This window comes from Anabrus simplex, chromosome 1 (genome assembly GCF_040414725.1).
Source record: "Anabrus simplex isolate iqAnaSimp1 chromosome 1, ASM4041472v1, whole genome shotgun sequence".
Lineage (NCBI taxonomy): Eukaryota > Metazoa > Arthropoda > Insecta > Orthoptera > Tettigoniidae > Anabrus > Anabrus simplex.
In genome coordinates, this window is record NC_090265.1 from 389,308,084 (window position 1) to 389,329,252 (window position 21,169).

The following is a 21,169-nucleotide window of genomic DNA, read 5'->3' on the forward strand; positions in this document are numbered from 1 at the left end:
GGGAATGAAAATGGCTTGTAAAAGAATTACGGAACATAGGCAGCGGAAACAGGTAAGGGAGCGGTGACCAGAGGTGAAACCTCGTACTGCCAGAAATTCAGTCCACCTGGTCGAAGCACATTTTCAAGAGGAGTAGCCTCCGTGCTCGACGTAGGGTGTATTCTGGAGCTGGACACCGGGGCAAGTGGGCAATGAGCAGGCCGGGAGCTCCTATTTATAGTACACTCGATGGTCAGGCACGCGCACTGAGGGCTGCGCGTCGAAGCTAGCAGAATGATACACAGGCGCGCGTGCAGCTGGCTGGCGAAGCGAGAAAGGGAGCGCCGGACATACAACACGTGTGACTGCTGCAGATTGGGAAAAGTACTTCAATCGCGCGAAAATCTTCAAACAGACGATTGGGCCAAGGAAATAGTAAGAGGCGAAAGAATGGAGCCATTCATCATCAGTGTAAATGACGACTCGACAGATAGTGAGATGTGTGATGACAGTGACTAAGAAATCTTAGACTGCCTTGAAGCTAGAAACCGATTCTTAATTCATTGTAAATTAATGTTAACCTATTCTTTAAAGTAGTTCTTTTTCCATATTACTCAGTACAATAGACAGTATTCAGATATTTGAAGTTATAATGTAATAAAACTGATACAGATTAATATGTAATCCGAAAGTATTTATGGCGTCCTGCAGCCTGTGCTACCTCAGCCAGCGACATTTACATGATTGCTTTCCGGTCCATTTTCCAGGAAAATTACAAGACTCACAGAAATAAATTTCAGATAAAAAATATAAGTCAGGCAATATTTTACATTTTTCCCGCAGACAAAATTTTATTGGCTGAAGAAATAAAAACTTGGCTGCTTACTGAAATTTGCAGTACATGATTCTACGGATTTAAATTTACTCATTCAAGATTTTATTTTAAATAATTATTTGAAGTGGTTTATATGGAAATAGTTATACCACTGAAATCAGCAGACTTTTCTGAAGCTTGTAGTATAATTTGTTTTGAAGCATTTTATGAAGTAACATCAGGAGCTTGAAACAGAACAACTTGCCTCGCGCTCCGAAATGATGTGTTCAGTTAGACATTTCTTCGCCAGTTGCTACATAACCTTGGCAACGGCGTAATTTCTCTGACCCGCCTAATTTGGTGGCCACGACAATAGGCATATTTTGCTGACTCTGAGCCTGATGATTGATAAAACTGTTAACTGTTCACCAATGTTCATCATGGCGTAAAGCATAACAGGAAGTTGTCTATTTGTCTTGCTAGAAACAGTCTGAATGGAGCATAATGTTCAAAAGAACATCATCTATACACGTAAATTAAATTTTATGCTGAAAACTATGGAAGTATAGGGTTTATGAGGGGCACGTGGCACTATTAGTAGGATTTTTATGAATTGGCTTACAGAAATCCAGAATCAATCTTTTGGTGATCGCCACTTTACAAGGATCTTTGTCTATTTTAAAATCACATCTGTATTCACAATAGTTCCCTTCAAATTCCTGTTAATGTTCTAATATCGAATGTATTGTACTTCAACTTGGTTTTTTTGTATTTCCAAATGTTAAATGCTGTAGACTATGTATTGTTATTAATCTTCGAAATTTTAGTGTTATTTTTCAGTTAATGATGTTAATGTTCAGTTTTTATATGTATGTATATATATACAACGTAGTTAAACTTTTTCCTTGTGCAATCCATATTGTCTGGAAAGTAGCTGATTTTCTCAGTAAATATACAGCAGTCACTTCATCATGTCAAAGTCTTCCTTTGTAGCATTACAGAATGTTAGAATCCCTTCCTTTTTTATTTCTCTGGAATTTTCATCAATAGTCTCAGGAAAGTGCATGTTGTAAGGCAGAATAACCACCCAGTGTCTTTCTGGTACATAGGAAACGCATTGTCATATTTTCAACAAACCCATATAAACTGCTATCTTCACGGTCCTTTCCCTTACTGAATTCTGCGGGAATGTGCCATTCGTTCTTCCCGAGTATGGTAACTAGAGAGAGTCTGTGACGTTGAATTTCAACTGACAATGGTATAGAATTGAACATATTTTCTGTTGTAACATTGCATCCTGTTTCTAATATTGATTCAGCAAATCTTACGACAATTTGATGTGGTCTGATATCCTATCGGAATGGCCCAGTTGATTGCTGACCTGTATGTATTTCCATGTTTACAACATGGAAAGATCTTGGCATCACGCGTTGAAAGTATTTTCATGCAGTGCTTCACTGGTTATGACTTCATAAACACTCGGAAACTATAATGTTCTCATAAATGCTCCAGCATTTTGTCTGTGGTGGTATACTTGCCAACAGAATCATTCTTCTTGCAGTACATATTGATCTTAACCAAAAATATCTCTGACGTGTGCTTGCTCACAAAGCTGCTTTATCTTCTTAAAGTCAGTCACATCAACATAGCGAAGTGCTCTTGGAAAGAATCTGAGCCTTTCTCAGAGGCATTGTCATTGAGAAATATTACACTCTTTTACCATCCTTCGCATAAAGATCATCCAGATTTTTGTTAAGTGACTTCACAACACAGTATGCCATTCCATTGTTCCAAGAGTAAAACTAAGTCAGATCGAGATGAACGTGATTACCGGTAATGAAATTGAACACAATGCATAAATGTTGTAAAATGTCAAAGGAATACGGTGCAGCGCAAAGTCCAAATGGTCAGGATCATAATGGCAGTGGCTGAGATGAAATAAGAATTTGAATTGTTAAAACCAACACTTAAAAAATATACAAATGAACAAACATTCAAGTAAAGCGGACGTACTAAGGTAGACAAGCAAAATACACATCTTGAAATTATTGAAATTGAAGTAATCCTGCAAAAGAAGAGATATTTATAGCGGTTATAATAAAGAATAACGCATAAATATAATAAAAATATATGCGTTATATACATTGAATATTGTAAGGAATGAAAGACAGAACATAAAGAAGACGGCATAGTCTAAGCCTTCGTTCTGATAAGAAGGAATTCGATACAACGCATCTCTATATATCAGTTCATTTAACAACTCTATATGTCATATATAAAATTGAAGATATAGCAGACATATTACAGTACTGTGTGAAGTTAAAGCTACATAAACAAATATTGAATTATCATTGATATAATTCATATGTTAGAAGGCTTTGATCATGTCAGAATGTTACAGCTGTTTTCATCTATGCATTTTTATCTTCCAATTGCGCAAGACAAGACCGCTACAAGTTTCTAAGAAGACTATGGGGCCGACTGTCCAGATGAAATCGAACGGAGATGACAGCAGAGAGGAACGACAATTCCAGGTGACAATCCAATGGTTATTGGAGGAGAATGGTTACCAACCGAAGCTGCAGATGACGAACGAGAAATGGTCTAATCCCAGGAGCGAATGGACAAAGATAAGTTTCGTAGGCGAATTTATTTAATTGCTAGATAAAATAAAATGTAGGTTGCTTGTAGTTGAAAAGTAGATACTCGGTTGTTAATATCTTCAGAATGATTCAAGTTGTTAGTTTATCGCGTGCGGCTTATTTATTGTGTTGGTATGTTGGTGGAAATTGGTATTCTTCTTAAGAAATACAACATACTCCAGTAAGGGAATGTGATTTAATAGTGTGACGATATCATTCCAATGAAACATAAAAAAATCACAACAGATTATGCCATATAATATGTGAAGTGTTTAGATGTAGAATACTTTAGGATCTTCGATAAAATACAGAAATTTTTGTTAATATATGCATGTTATACGTTGTTGAGAGAAGTCAGATTAAGGTTATGACGGTGAACGGAAGATATGTTGATGTTAAATATGAAGATATTGATCCAATGATATGGATAATTGAAAGCGCATTTATTTATGCGTCGAGATAGGTTATATATGTGGAATATTTGAAAGAATTAGAAGAGATACGATATGACCCATATGAGACAGTAAAAGAAGAAGATATTACGATGTTATGTGAATGTAATGATGGAAGAATTGAAAGAATATATTGCTATGATGATATAATGGAAGTAAATGATACATTTGAAGAGAAAGAAGAAAATACTGGCGCAGACTAGGATCATTTATGTTTATTATACGATGACATTATTTCTTTGATCGATAATCCATATCCTGTGATAGTGACAACGTATTGTGATATTTATGAGATACAATAGGGTAGATCATCCGAATGAATACTTATGAGAAGAATAGTGCATTTAATTGACTATTTTAACTTAGTAATTTTACTGTAAAGTCACATGTTTTCAAATATTAACTATGGCAGGCATTAGTAGACATGATTAATCATTGTTACTGTCTGTAAATAATTCCAAATGGGTAGAAGTCACATAGTGTTTGTGACAGTGGTATTTCCTGTATATATTTGATTGAATCACACAAGGTCACATGATAAATTTCTAATACATTTGAGAATCTAGTCGATTATTTATGTTATATAATTGACAGTACAATTTTAAATGAATATTAGCACATGTTTGTTATAAAAATAAGAAATCTTTATCCTTAAGCTCATATTCAGTAATACTTCGGAGATAGACTCAATATATGGTATCTGTCCTAAGAAGAGAGGAACTACGACGTTGATGCGAAATAATGTACATAAATAACAATAACAGCTTAATTTAACCCTAAATATTTCCCGTGCAAGTTTGCATTTATTATTTTTCTTATTTTTAAATATTATGTGTATATGAAATACTAGTCATTTCAGTGCTGATACTTTGTAAAATATGCAACAGATCTAACAGTGATCATTGACAATGATTCAAACTATCAAAGCAGGATTAATTAATTTCATAATTTCAATTCATTGATTTTACTTCTTTATCCATTATATTTTTCTGAATAAATGATAATAGTTGAGACATACTGGAGGTGTTATCCATAGCTTTGAAAACAATAAGGCAAATTAAGATTAAAGCGTTTGCTAATTAATACTTCTGCGTTATAACGATACATTAGATGGAGGCATCCATAAGTATTAAATGGCAAATGAGATATTTATCAGCGTATCAACATTGCCTTTGATTCCACGTAAAACAAAAATATGCATGGGTTACCCCGAGATGATAGTTAGCTGGAGTTTCTTTTACATGACCCGCCTTGGACGCAGGAAAGGCGCAAAAGTAAAGTACAAAAGGCCATGTAGTCTCTTTCTCTACCGTAATTTATTTATTTATTTATTTATTTATTTATTTATTTATTTATTTATTTATTCATTTATTCACAAAGCACAAGATACAGCTACACTGAGCAAATTTCACTTGCACTGCCAACAGACTATTTAACAAACGTAAACTTTCATAATAAAATATAACAAACAGAAATCTGTTCATTCATATGATGTGATATTTTTCCCAACGTGCTCTCTGGGAAATATGCACTCAATAGCTCTGTAGGCATTCTTGCTATGTTTGCGAGTCCCTTTACTCATGGTAAGTGGGTTACAGTAGTTTGTCATCTTGCTGAAGCATGGACTGTGCATAAACTACTATGTCGTATTGTCCTTCTCCAGCAAATATAGTACCTTTGTAGATGTAGCATATTGTGGTAATTCTTGATCTCATGGTGTCAAAGGAGACTTTGAATGCAGTTGAAAATTTGTCAGCCAATTCTTCACTTCCAAAATATTCACTGTCTTTTAGCACATTGGCATACCTCTTCTTATTTGTCATTATCGTTATTAAAGTATACTACTTTGAGTAGCAAATGTCCAATTATATTATTATTATTATTATTATTATTATTATTATTATTATTATTATTATTCTCTACTATGAACATCCATTATCCTGATGTTATAGAAAATATATTGCGTTTAATGGGTTTCTAACATGAGTGCAATTATTGTCTGCCCAGCATACATGCAAAATTAAATGATTAGTTCTCGTTGTAAGAATAGTGGTAGCACACTTTACCACATGCAGATATTTACTCCACAGTAACACTTCTTTCAAATAAAGCAATAATCACTCCCAGCCATTTTGTTTAGGAATAAATTTTTTTATATTGTTGCCAACAAGGAATGTTAAATTAGCAACTGTATGAAAGTAGAAGTGAGAGACTCCATGGTTCATGCGGCAGCTCGCCTGCCTCTCACCGCTGGGTTCCGTGGTTCAAATCCTGGTCATTCCATTTGAGATTTGTGCTGGACAAGGTGGAGGCGGGACAAGTTTTTCTCCTGGTACTCAGATTTCCCTGTCTTCTTTCACTCCAGCAGCACACTCCAGTATCATTTCATTTCATCTGTCAGTCATTGATCATTGCTGCAGAGCAGTACGACAGGTTTTGGCAGCCAATAATGCCTATCCTGGTCGCTAGATGGAGGCTTCATTCATTCCATTCCTGATCCGGTCGAAAGACTGGAAACAGGCTGGGGATTTTCATTTTTCATGAGAGTAGAACTGTGTCCAATAGAAGATGAAAATATTTCTGTGCAGAACTAAATTTTATGTACAAGTAATTAAGGGATAAATATTTCCTCTTTTGGAAGTTAGTTTAAAGATATCCTATTTTCAAGAATGGGTGTTCATTCGGGACATAATATTCAGATATTTTGTATGTTCTGTATCAACCCTCCTAGCACAACTCCCTCCAAAATAATTAGGCTATGAAATCAAATAAATTAATTAAAAATAAAATGATGATATGGGAGAACAAATTAATATATTTTTTATACCGTATATGAAAGATTTATTTTAACTTTAAATAGGACATATTGGAAAGACGTGATTTTAAGGTTGAGGGATAATGGAATATCAAAGATTGTCCTTGATTATCATGCTGTTGGAAAAAGAGGCAAAATAGTTCCATTTCTGAGGTTGTACCAGGCTTAATAGCCTGTCCATGAAGAGGAAGTAAGTAATTAAAGTAGTGTATGCTGTTCTTCCTCTGACTACCATTTCTTGATATATGCTTTACTTTTGAATCTGTTTCTTGGCACAGACCAGAGCGAAAGGTAGCTTTATCCGAAGTCCCAGTTTCATCCATGCCTCTGACAATATGGAAGCTTCTGGGGTATGGGTGGTGCCGAGTAATGACATTCGGAGAATGACCAGTGCATCTGTTTGTTATGAAAGGTGCTGTTCATAGGGCCAGTCGTGCTGTAATAGCACTTTCTGGCTCAGTGCAGAAAGCAATGGCAAACTATCTCAATACTAATCTTGCCTAGTACACCTCATTTTGGTGCTGCCATTGGTTTTTGCCTTTCCCTTATAACCTACAAAGGTTTGTAAGAAGATGGTTCAAACTGTTTACCTGGATGTTTGATGAAGCAGTCATCTGTAGCATCATTTTTAATATTGTGGAAGGAAGAAGAAATGACAGGAAACTGTTAAATAGTAGAAGTACCAGAAACAACTACTATTGAGCTATTAGATATTTACAATATTAAACAGAGAAAGAGAGAACATCCCAACAGTAAGAAGTGACTTTATGTTAAGTCATGTTTCATCTGCTTCCACAGGAAAAAAATTAGAGGACGGTGCCTATTATAGTAAGATGCAGAAAGAAGAGGAACCCTCTTGTTCAAAACATAAGCACAAATAACTCCAGGGACTGAATTTTCAATGCAACAATAAACTTTTTTACAAAATTAATTGTTATTAAAACAAATTTAAGGTAATGAATTTTGATGAGTAGGGAATGTGTTGGTTGGTTAGATGATGTCTGGTACCATGGAAATCATTTAAAATGGAGACATCAGAGTATTCTGTGCTTTTTACTGCCTTGCCTTTGGCAAGAAGTTGATATATCTGAAGTCTTTAACAATAGTTTGATTGTGGATCACACAAATGCGCCTACTTATGATGGCTTTATTTCAGGTTCATTTCAGTCCTGAGATATTCATTCTCTATTTGTCCTGTGTTTAGATGCTTCGTGTAGATCTAATTCAGATTCATTGAAATCTAGAACAGCTTTACTGGAGAGCACTGTATTAGAATATTGCCACAATGGTCCTTATCTCTTCTGTATATTTTCAGCTCCTGATTCTGACTGCAGTTGATTATACTATATTACTCTGTCATTGCATGTGATTTTTGAGATATTTCCATTTGGTTTTCACAGTTTTAGTTGAAATTCAAAGGCTGTCCAGAAACCAAGTTCTAGTCGCAGATATATTCACTATGGCATGCGTTATAGTCATGAATGTGCTCATGCTTGTTGCTTTTTTTATATATATATATCATAGGCATGAGTGTCATACTTTACATTTTTGCAGTTGGTTTAATGTTGCAGTAACACATTGAATCTTTTTGCCAACACAAGAATAGGAAGGATCTATGATTGGCCATGGCATTAATTAAACCTTTCCTGGTATGAAAATGGGGCGACTATAAGAAAACATCTTCAGGGCTGTCGACGGTGTAGCCCACCATTTTCGAAATGGAAGCTCACCGCGTGGCCACCCGCTTGATAGCACTATTTTTAAACAATCAAACCCGTTTTTGTGCACTGTTGTACACATTTTTGGAACTTAAAAATTAACTTGCCTTCCACTTGTGAAATGCAATTGGCAATCCTTTTTCTTAATGCAAGATATGTGAAACAGGCTTTTATTTATTTATTTTTTATTTTTTTATTATTATTTTTTTTTTTTATTTTATTTTTTTTTTATTTATTTTTTTTATTTTTTTTTGCTAGGGGCTTTACATCGCACCGACACAGATGGGTCTTATGGCGACGATGGGAGAGGAAAGGCCTAGGAGTTGGAAGGAAGCGGCCGTGGCCTTAATTAAGGTACAGCCCCAGCATTTGCCTGGTGTGAAAATGGGAAACCACAGAAAACCATTTTCAGGGCTGCCGATAGTGGGATTCGAACCTACTATCTCCTGGATGCAAGCTCACAGCCGCGCGCCTCTATACGCACGGTCAACTCGCCCGGTCTTTTATTCGTCAACAACTTTGTGGAGTGTACTCACCACGAGTGGTTCATTGGTACAGAGATGGGCGTGATATTTTAATGAAGGATGTGAAAATATGCATAGTGATGCATAAAGTGGTCAGCCACATGGCCAACTCGCTGTGAGCTTACATCCGGGAGATAGTGGGTTCGAGCCCTACTGTCAGCAGCCCTGAAGGTGGTTTTCCGTGGTTTCCCCATTTTCACGCCAGGCAAATGCTGGGGCTGTACCTTAGTCAGCGTGCATGTTTTTTACGTCGCGTGCATGAATTTCACAAATAGGAAAAATCCTCTCAGTTTTAATTACTGTGTTGATGGGGTGAAAGTTCGTTTTGGGGATCATTTTATGTATCTAGGTGTTAATATAAGGAAAGATCTTCATTGTGGTAATCACATAAATATGATTGTAAATAAACAGTACAGATCTCTGCACATGGTGATGAGGGTGTTTAGGGGTTGTAGTAAGGATGTAAAGGAGAGGACATATCAGTCTCTGGTAAGACCCCAAATAGAGTATGGTTCCGGTGTATGGGACCCTCACCAGGAATACTTGATTCAAGAACTGGAAAAAATCCAAAGAAAAGCAGCTCTGTTTGTTCTGGGTGATTTCCGACAAAAGAGTAGCATTACAGAAATGTTGTGAAGTTCGGGCTGGGAGAAATTGGAAAAAAGAAGACGAGGTATTCAACTAAGGGGTATGTTTACAGTGCGTCCAGGTGACTAATGCTAAAGAAGTATTAAAATTTACATATGATAACAATGGCATAATAAGATACAAAAGTTGAAAACTAGAAAACTGAAACTCACAACCTGACTTTTAACCCCGTTTATCATCATACCATTGCCTGCTGTCCATCTCACAATATTATCGAAGTCATGTTGCAGTTGCTCACAATCTTGTAACTTACATCCTAAATTTCTAAAGCACTTGCAGAGAAAAAACTTCCTTTTCAAAATTCAACAATACTCAACAAAAGATTAATGACATCTGGTTAAAGAATGAGTTCAAGTCTCATTATAAAAAGAAATCTATCTTGAACCTACAAGTATACAAGACTCATCTAGAAGTTGCCCAAAGTATGCCCTCATTAGAAAGGGATTCATATCTAAGATTCGTGAACAACAAAGTGTTCGATGTTATAAACAAAAAAACAAGAAACACTAGACAGAAAACTAGCTACTTTAAAACACACTAAACAGAAATAGACTAAACTTCCCAAAAAAAAAAAAAAAAAAAAAAAAAACATACCTCGCAACTAGGCAATACCCGTACAATTATATAAACTTACCAAACACTTGTTTCTCAGACAAGGAATTGGATCTTCTTAACGAAGGCATGAAATTCAATTGGCCGAATCTCAACAAAGCAGATGACCTAATTACCACAGCTGCTGAAATAGAGTCTAACAATAATAAACTCCCTACAGACAAATGTGACGATGTTAGATTTGAAATTAAAAAGAAACTTCCCTCTTTATTCAATGAATTGTAAAATAATCCATAACCAAGTCTCAAAACAACAAATAACCAAATTAAAAAACAAAATCAGAAACATAATCATTACGAAAGCTGATAAAGGACCCACCACCGTCTTATTAAACAAGATCGACTGGGTCAACAAAACAGACCTTTTCTTTTCCGATAATACCTACACTATACTGGGTAGTAAGTAATGACCCCACACCAAAAATTCAGTGAAATTTAAAGTTGTTGAAAAGTTTGTCTTTCTTTTTGCAACAGCAAGAATATCAAAGACTTACTATCATGAATCCTAAACTACCAACCACAAAGGCATTACCCAAAATCCATAAAAAAGAGGTTTTTATGTGCTCTACAGTATTATAAAAAACAGAAACAGAAATGATTTCAAAGAAATTGGAAATTTATTGAACATCTCCCTTGGTAAGTTCTTCCAATACCTAGCTCCCCTTCCTATAAATGAATATTTGCCCCAATTTGTCCTGTTGAATTCCAACTTTATCTTCATATTGTGATCATGCCTACTTTTAATGACGCCACTCAAACTTATTCGTCTACTAATGTCTACTAATGTCATTCCACGCCATCTCTCAGCAATTGTTCTTTACCGACGAAATACTACAAGCAATCGTAACATGCACAAATCGCTATATATACCCTTGTGTCATGCAAGTCAAGAAAAGACAAAGTTGTTTTGGTTCTATCTACTTTCCATGAAGACCATTCTGTTGATAACGATTCAGATGGGTCAAAACCCTCAATGATTACCTTCTATAATGACACGAAGTCGGGCGTTGATAAGGTGGATGAAATGAAATGCACTTACTCCATGGCAAGAACATCACGACACCGTGACTTCTTCCGTGCGATATACATCAATTAACAGAATGTAACGATTGCAATTTCATTCCAAGAAGTAAATTAATAACCAATTATTGTTAATTTACAATTAGTTTTGCTAAGTGCTGTGATTTGCAGTTGATAACTTCTAATTTATCCTAAAGGACTGAAATGTTCTTGTAAATGTAGATTATGGTATATAAATATATCAATATAAATAAAATCAAAATAAAGTAATTACGATATAAGACGGATTAACAAAAGAGGGAAATAAAGAATTCTTGGAAAAAGAATTGAAATGAAAGGAATGGTAGCTTACAAACAATCGCGGACTGTCAGTCCGCGCGCGTGTAGTGGTGTTACAACAGAGCTCGCGTGTAACGGAGGGTTAAATAGCAAATTATTCCATCTTCTCTTAAATATGCAGTAAGCTGCCTAGGTGGTGAATCTTATGAAGTTATCATCCGTGTAAGTCTGAAGAGGCTTTCAACTGGATTCTTAGGTTTAAGTGTAACAGCTTGTGAAGTGTTGAAGTCTATGAAATAGACGAGAAAGGGTGTTAGTGCTATATTAGGATAGTATACTAGTGGAATTAATCTTCTTGACACTTACCTAAGAATCCAGTTGAAAGCCTCTTCAGACTTACACGGATGATAACTTCATAAGATTCACCACCTAGGCAGCTTACTGCATATTTAAGAGAAGATGGAATAATTTGCTATTTAAATGATACTTGATCAAGCATCCCCTGCTAGCTATCTTGCCATCTAACCAGTACTTAACTTCGAATATTATTAATAATAGACTCTCGTTTCATTGAAGAAAATCTTTTATTCTATAGAAGATTTAGCAACCCTCAAATCATTTTAAGCTGAACATATTGATCTCCTGTATATACTGAAAAAATCTGTGATTTCCATTTGATTTCAACCCAATACCAACATTATGAGTGTGTTTTTTTTTTTTTAATATTATCTCCATTTGATGTGAACATAAGTAGGACATCCCATTTGAACTTAAAAACATGATCAGCCAATTCATTCCAAATGTGACCATAATGTTCATAGACATCAATGTATATTATTGTAAACAATTAGTTTTTTAGAATAGTTTTAATATAACATCCACTTCAGAGCTCTGATTTAGAGTATAGAATTTATGGCTGATGATGCCTGCAATGACAGGTGAAACATGTACCATTATATGCTTAAACCTTAATATAATGATTGTATCATAGTCTTAAAGACTTTAAAGTATTGAATAGGTGGTTTTCAATAATTAATTTAATTTTTTTTTTAAATATAAGTGGTATGTTCTGAGTTGTCAGCTGAGAGATGGCGTGGAATGACATTAGTAGACGAATAAGTTTGAGTGGCGTCATTAAAAGTAGGCATGATCACAATATGAAGATAAAGTTGGAATTCAACAGGACAAATTGGGGCAAATATTCATTTATAGGAAGGGGAGATAGGTATTGGAAGAACTTACCAAGGGAGATGTTCAATAAATTTCCAGTTTCTTTGAAATCATTTAAGAAAAGGCTGGGAAACAATAGATAGGGAATCTGCCACCTGCCCTAAATGCAGATCAGTATTGATTGATTGACCAAAACAAAGAAAAAAATTCACTGAAAATTTTGGACAGATCCTTGCACACCAAAGAGTAACCCAATCACTTCCTAGCAACTGGTGGGTATGTGATACTTTTCTTCAAAGTACTTAAAACAGGGTTCATAGTGTCTCTTTTCAGAATCAACTTCTTTGGCCTGTGAACTGTTCTCTCAAACCTTATTGTTGGATCAGTAACAGCGCCGATGTTTCTCTTCCTGTCAATCGCAACGTCTGCACGTTTACTGGATCCATCGCTGGAGATACAGTGCACTTCTTCAAAGACTTCAAATCTGCCAGAATTTTTGAGAAATTCTGCAATACTGCTCCTGACCCTATGGTGCCTGTTATTTCTCAATAGTTCTCCTTTCGAGCAGAAACCAAGAACATGAGGGAGGGTTTCTATCTTGTTGCAGTGACTGCAACGGTTTTCTTGGCTTCTACCGGTAACGCTTTGGACTGCTATCTCACTGCAGTTCTTTTTTTATGACATTAGTCCTTTGGGAAGTTGAAAGTCCTTTCTTCGTTGTAATCCAGGTGTTTGATTGTGTCCATTCTGAAAAATGTGAGGCACGTTTTCCACGGTGTGGTAGTTTTTTCCATGTTTCAAACTGCTGATCTCTAAGTTTCTTCCCAAGAGTCTGTACCTTAGGTTGCTTATCGCGAGCGAAGCCAGGGCTTCTCAGACTACCCTTTATTTCTCTTTGAAAATTTCCTGTTTGTACCAGAAGTGGGTCAACAACAGAGTCCAGTCTGTTACAGATGTTAAATGTGTTGAAGGAAAGCTTCCCATGACGCTCTTATAATGCCCAATCCACGAACTTTTCTTGAGCTGTAGAGCATACAAGTCTGGACAATCCGTTGGTAAACCAATTATTTCCTTTACAGTAGTTCTGATTAATTTAGCGACATCATCTAAAAACCCGCGTCTGAGTTTTGTTAAGGGTGTAACTGTAAAAAATAAATCAAACTCGGCCAAATGTAATGATTTATAATATTAATTTTCTGATCTTTTTTAAGAAATATTGAGTTCACAAGTCTTGATAAATTATTGTTTAGTTTAGTTATAATATTCCTTTCATCTAATATTATTTTGTTGTTGTATGTAACACCAGAATATTTAAGGTTTTCCTGCTTATCAATAGATGACTCCTGAAGTCCACTAATAACAATGATTATCAGTTGCCCATTCTCAATAACTATAGCTTTTCATTTAGAAGTAATCAGTGTGAGCCCTACTTTGGAAAGGCATTGGCTTGCTGTGTCAATCATAAATGCTGGTGATTCTTTATCCTTAGATATTAATGCAATATCAGCAGCAATACCTAGCGCTGCCACGTTGTCGATATCTTGCACAAGATTGTAGCCGAATTGAGAAGAATGTTCTGAGTTGTTGAACTCCCTTAATATGAAATCAATTGCCAGATTAAACAGAAGAGGCGATAGAGGCGATCGTTGAGCTACTTCACTATGAGCATGAATTTCCTTAGTTCGGGTGATCGCGTCTGTTTCTACATGAATTGAATTATTCCTGAAAAGAGATATATTATTAAGGACTTCAGCCTCTTGGGAACAGACGTTGAATTTAGTGCATATTCCTCCAAGTGATTATGACCAAAACAAATGGCGTATGGCTTCTAGTGCTGGGAGTGTCCGAGGACATGTTCAGCTCGCCAGGTGCAGGTCTTTTGATTTGACTCCCGTAGGTGACCTGCGCGTCATGATGAGGATGAAATGATGATGAAGACGACACACACACCTAGTCCCCGTGCCAGAGAAATTAACCAATTAAGGTTAAAATTCCTGACCCTGCTGGGAATCGGACCTGGGACCCCTGTGACCAATGTCCAGCATGCTAACCATTTAGCCATGGAGCTGGACTATCGAATGCTTTGGATAAATCTAGGAAAGTGATGCAACAGTTCTCTTTATGTTTCGCATCTTGAAGATAACTGTTGACCAAAGATGAATTTATGAATGTACCTGGTCTAATTTTTCTTTCCATACTTCTGTCAATGATCCTTCTTAACATAGAATAAATTGTTATTGGACGCCAGTTACTAATTACGTTTGGATCTCCTGATTTAAATAACAGGATAGTATGACCTCTTCTAAAACTTCACAGAACGTAATCCCAAGTTATCATTATATTTGCTATAATACTGATGATTTTCGAACATTCGATTTCCTTTACGACCTTAAGAAATACTCGATCAGGGCCAGGAGCAGTATCACCATTTATTCCCTTCATAGATTGTTGATTCTCCTCGTCTGTCACAGAACAGTCATATTCGTTATCCTCATCAGAAGAAGTGTAGTTACTTAGAACAGCACCGAGCTCGATAGCTGCAGTCGCTTAAGTGCGGCCAGTATCCAGTATTCGGGAGATAGTAAGTTCGAACCCCACTGTCAGCAGCCCTGAAAATGGTTTTCCGTGGTTTCCCATTTTCACGCCAGGAAAATGCTGGGGCTGTACCTTTAATTAAGGCCACGGCCGCTTCCTTCCCACTCCTAGCCCTTTCCTGTCCCATCATCGCCATAAGACCTATCTGTGTCGGTGCGACGTAAAGCAACTAGCAAAAAAAAAACTTAGAACAGCAGTATTTTCTGTGCCTATGGAATTTGAATAGAAGTCATATACTTCCTAAGCAGGAAGTGTACGTTGTTTACCTTCAGTATTTGTCATATTTTGAACAACCATGTTTCTTCTGTAATAGTAATAATATTGAATGAGATTATATTTATACATTTCTTATCCCTAAACCGTTTATCACGGCGCAGAGGGTTGCTACAAGTGGAATATTTTGAAGGTTCACGTTTAATTTGCCTAGCTTCTCGAGCTCTGAAATATTTTACTGCTGGATGTTCAGGACCTTTGCATTTAGATTTTGCCTTACGCAAAAATTCAGTGAACTTCTCTATTACACTGTCAAATTTTTCTTCATGTTTAACTCCATTTTTCATTTGTAAGAACTGTTGTTCCCAAAACATAAAATTATCATCATCAGAATTTGCGTCCAAATTATAAGTTTTGACAGGACAGGGTATCGGATCATCCTGCCCCCCATATCGCTGGGTAATGCTTTGCCTGTGTATATCGGGTGAGCGCGAACTATATGAATATTGACACAACAAAATATTTTACCATAATACGGGCAAGTACCAGGTTCTTTAAATTCAGGATTACTCCGTTCCCATTCATGGTTATGGTGTTCCTCACCATTGCTGATAGTTTCTAATATATTATTGATAGATGAATTTAAAATATCATCTGATTCTGAGTCGTGCGGCAGAAATACCTGACGAATTTCAAACGTAAATAACTTGGCAATGCAACAAGCCATTTGCATCACATGCACGTACACGCTAGGTTTTGAAAATGTCATCCAAATGCCGACCGTCCTGTTCGATGCACCACTGAAGCCTCTCCCTGAAGTTCTGCATGATTCGCTTGAGCATGTCTTGTGGTATTGCCTCAGTTTCTTCACGGATGGCAGCTTTCAGGTCATGTAGTGTTCGCGGCTTATGTCGGAAGACGCGGTCCTTCAAATATCCCCAGAAAAAGAAATCGCACGGGGCGAGGTCAGGGGTATGGGCTGGCCATGGAATGTCACCCCGTAAGGAGATGAGACGTCCTGGAACATTCCTGTTAGGAGACCCATCGATGCCCTGGCTCTGTGTGCAGTGGCACCATCCTGTTGGAACCACACAGCAGGATTCCCTAAGTTGGTGAGTGTTGGCTGCAGGAAGTTGCACAACAGCTGTACGTAAGGATCCGATGTTACTGATACCGTTCTGTCCTCCTCTTCAAAAAAGTAAGGGCCTACAATTCCAAAATCAGCGACAGCGCATCAAACAGTAACACGCTCGCTGTGGAGCGGTCTCTCATGGAGCTGTTGAGGACCAGTACCGAAAATTTTGTTTATTAACGTAGCCTGACAAATGAAAGTGCGCTTCATCACTTGCCGGGACACTTGTGTCAGCTGCTACAGCTTCCAGGATAGTCTCACAACACGCTTTATGGTTGGCCCAATCACATTCCCCGAGTTTCTGAACACCCACCGTTTTGTACAGATGGAACTTCATGTCTGTGTGTAAAATCCTCCTTACGGTGCGATCCGAGAGTCCCATAGCACATGAATTCGTACACACCGAACGTTGAGGAGATTGCGTTACGGTGTGTCTCACTGCACGGACAGTCTCCAGTGTTCAGACGCTACAAGTTCTACCAGGCGGCTTCGTTTTCACACTCGAACCACTTTTTCTCCAACTGTTCACCCATAACAGAATGGTGTTCCTGCTCAGAACTTTCCCATGTCGATCTAAGCCAAAGTGTCTGCGAAACAAACTCTGTGTTGTGGTAACAGACTCGCCATTTTCTTAATAAGTCTCGATCACGAAACTTCAGTGTTCACCACTCCACGCCATGCTAGTGACTGGCTGGCTGACTGACTAACCCAGACGAGACTACGCACGTGTACGCCAAGGCCAAGACCGCACAAACCTTTAGTTCGATCCAATCTACTGTATGTGACATAAATGGTAAACCTCCTCTTTTAAACTGCGCAACAAAATTGTGAATGGCCTGTTGCGTTGCTGAGTTATTTAGATCTGAAATTCGTCAGGTATTCCTGCTGCAACCTGTAGATCTCCCAACACACTTTTACAACCATAGATCAAGACTTGACTGTTTTAAGCTCAGTAAACTAATGCATTTTAATTAATATTTGTCAAAACATACATATCTAAATAAACCAAAAATCTAACCCAACCGTAATTTTATTAAAAGTATTATTATTCTGCTAGAGGAAATCTCCAAAATACCTTTTTCATAAAAACAAACATATTATTTTAAGTAACCACAATAGTTTCAATACTCCCCATAGTAAAATTAAAATTTATTTTTCTTTTAAAACATATTTCTTTAAGTTTGCCTGGCGGACGATACATCCATACAGCAGTCAAGCAATAGCAAGAGGAGTTTACATTGCTAGGATAATAACAACAAACCCATAAAAAATTCAACAAGATACTAATACAGTAGAGTCTCGTTAATCCGAACTAATTGGGACCGGAGTCCGTTCGGATTACGAAATTTTTGGATTAACGGGAGAATATCTTCTAATAATAATGTTGTTGTTTTTACGTCCTGCTAACTACTATTATGGTTTCCAGAGATGGCTAGGTGCTGAGATTTGTTATATTATTGTAACTACTCATACGAGTACGTAAACACCACTTTATTCATCCACCTCAATTTAATGTTATAACATTATTTTGGCTTCATGCAGATGATGTTTTATATTACCTCTGCTAAATCTCCAAGTAATTTTTACTGTAATAGGTCCTAAAATAAAATTAGAACTCTATATTTTCTCTTATTCAGGACTCAAGATTCAGAGCAATGGATAACTGACATTACTACAATGTAAATCGTAACTTTCGTATTCCAGGATGCTAATATTAGTATACCACGTTCCTAAATGCAAAATAACAGCCATTGCATTTATTAATATTTTTTTAAGAATAATAATGGCTTTACATCCCACTAACTACTTTTTCGGTTTTCGGAGACGCCGAAGTGCCGGAATTTAGTCCTGCAGGATTTCTTTTACGTGCCAGTAAATCTATTACACGAGGCTGACGTATTTGAGCACCTTCAAATACCACCGGACTGAGCCAGGATCGAACCTGCCAAGTTGGGGTCAGAAGGCCAGCGCCTCAACCGTGTGAGGAAAATAGTTTCTACAATACAGTAGGTACTGTAATTTGAAATGTCCATTCTTTAGCAGTTACATTAATAAAACACTGTAGAAAATTACAGTAGGGTAGTTAAGATCCCGTAGAGGAGAAAACGACTAAAACTAGGTTACAACTTGTCTCCTTATATAAGTTATTCTAGTAAAATATGACTAATAAAATGTAAGTAAATCCTCAATCTATAATAAGTTATCTTATTTCAATTAGGAGAATTTAAAAAAAAATATATATATTTTAGTTCGGATTAACCGATCTTTCGGATTAACGGGGTTCGGATTAACGAGACTCTAGTGTATTAAGTACAAACAAACAACTTCCAATAAGAGATTTTAATTCAACAAATTATAAATATCATATTACATCATCTTTTATAAACCGCAATGCAGTTCACATAAGACATATTATGCATAAACTGTGCATTAAAGAACAGAACAAGGAAGTGTTTTTATGCAGTATTGCAAACTTATTAAATTATTTTGGAGTGTTTATTTGTTATATATTTGGTATGTATTTTGCAATATGTGTCTTCTATAAGATGAAGATGTGCCCAGTGAGGGATAAAACGTGTACTTTTAATATAAATTAATTGAAAACTGTATTTCTTTTAAAGATAATAAATATCTGATATTGAAAAGGGGTGTATTCTTCTCAGTTATTTACTTGATCATAAATGTAGTTAGTGGCATGTAAAACAAATAATATATTTTATTACTGTTTATTTATTTATATAGTTTACGCCCACATTGGAGCACTTAAATCAAACCCAAATACATTTATGTTAACAAAGAATTAATTGAAGATTTAGCTTACATCATCTTCTTCCTTTCCCAAAACCTCTTCATTCTGGCTGACCTGGCTGCCCTTTCTTCATCAGATATGACATATTGTTTGTGTTGTACAGCTTTTAATGATAATCTTATTTGTTTGTACTTGAGAATCCTTTATTATTATTATTATTATTATTATTATTATTATTATTATTATTATTATTATTATTATTATTATTATTATATATCTTTCATCATGAATCCCCACTTTAGAAATCTGGCAAATCCACATCTGCTTAGATAGGAAATTTTTGAGAAAAGATGTTTCCCGTTTTTTGATGCATGGACATTTTTATAATGAAACACCCTAAGAGCTGGTAGTCACAATTGTGTATAATTGTTAACCTTTAGAGTGTAGAGTATTTGGTTCATATTCACATACTGTGAGAGAGAAATAACCAGTTTAGTTCAGTAGGATTGCTCTAAAGCTTTCAATCATCTTCATCACAATCTTCTCTTGGCAAATTGTTTAGGCTTCTCTATTTCTTCTATAACTGGTTTAGATCGTATTTATCTTATCTAAAGCAATGTATAATTCTAAACCAAGAACATCATTCAAATTGGTCCTATGTCACTATTGGTGTAATATAAGGCTCTGTACTTGTCTCCCTATTGTTTGCACTGTACATCGACGACATTGATTCTAATTTCATTCGTTGCTCAAACCAGTTGCATGTCAATGATCTATAGATTTTTCATCTTTTTTTCTCCTCCCTTAGACCTAAAATATTATTAAAATAAATTAAGATACGTGAGGACTAAAGCTATATGATACTCAGAACAGCTAAATCAATTTAATAATGACATGTTATCTATCATAGTTGGTGGCAGATAGTCTTGTTACCATGATCAAGATGTCAGTAGTAGCATAAGACTGCCAGCTTGCCTACTTTTACCTCTTTACTCTCTGTTACATTTACTCCAAATGTCCTGGTCTACCAGTAAACAAAATCAGAATTAGAACCTCCTTGTGTAGCCTATTCAGGAGCACCCATTGAATCTCAAAAGTTTTGTTATGTCTATAGTTTTAGTTCCATGAAGACCATGAAGGTTATATTTTATGTTTATTGTTTGTTTTTGTTTTTAAGAGGATCAGGTTTGCATTATCAGTTTTATTGTCTGTCATTCTGTTGCAGCAAATGTAAAACAAACAGCAGAATTAACTGTTGGTGTCCTAACTCAGTGTGTCAAGGCAAAAACTGTTTATCGTATGAACCCTGCAACTGCATCTAACATCCTGCTCAAAGTGAACTCTAAACTGAATGGTATTAACCATAAGCTTGCCAGTTCTATCAGGTGAGTGCATCTTGCAATCCAGAAGAACTAATTGGGTTTCCACCAGATAAGGAAAGTTTCCTTTAACCCTTGTGTGGTCGCATGAAAAAAGATGTGTGTTTGGTCGCGCACGGTAAAAAGACCGAGCATTATTAAAAGCAGGGTAGAATTACTGACTCTTCTTTTTTATCCATTATGTAGTAACAAATGAGACAATAAAGATTAGTTATGAAATACTTTTATGTAAAAGAAATCACTTTCATTGTTTTAAATAGGAAATATAATGAAATAAGTTAAAAATTAGTACACATGAAATAATGTGATAATATATCTTGAAAATCAGAGAGTAATAGCTAGTTTCATCTGTTTACATTTGAGCATTCAACAAATAACTTTAATTATGATGAATCTCATACTCGATCGCAGAAACAAAAACAGGCTTGC

The 21,169-nt window shown here is 36.1% G+C and overlaps 1 protein-coding gene across 2 annotated transcripts in view; it reads left to right on the plus strand.

Annotated features, from left to right (window-relative positions):
* Positions 1-21,169, plus strand: part of LOC136856825 (protein argonaute-2) — a 467,999-nt gene that overhangs the window by 358,644 nt on the left and 88,186 nt on the right. For both annotated transcript variants that reach the window (XM_067134979.2, XM_067134978.2), the window contains exon 17: positions 20,587-20,746. In XM_067134979.2, coding sequence (XP_066991080.2) covers positions 20,587-20,746 — 160 coding nt within the window. The remainder of the gene's footprint in view (positions 1-20,586; positions 20,747-21,169) is intronic.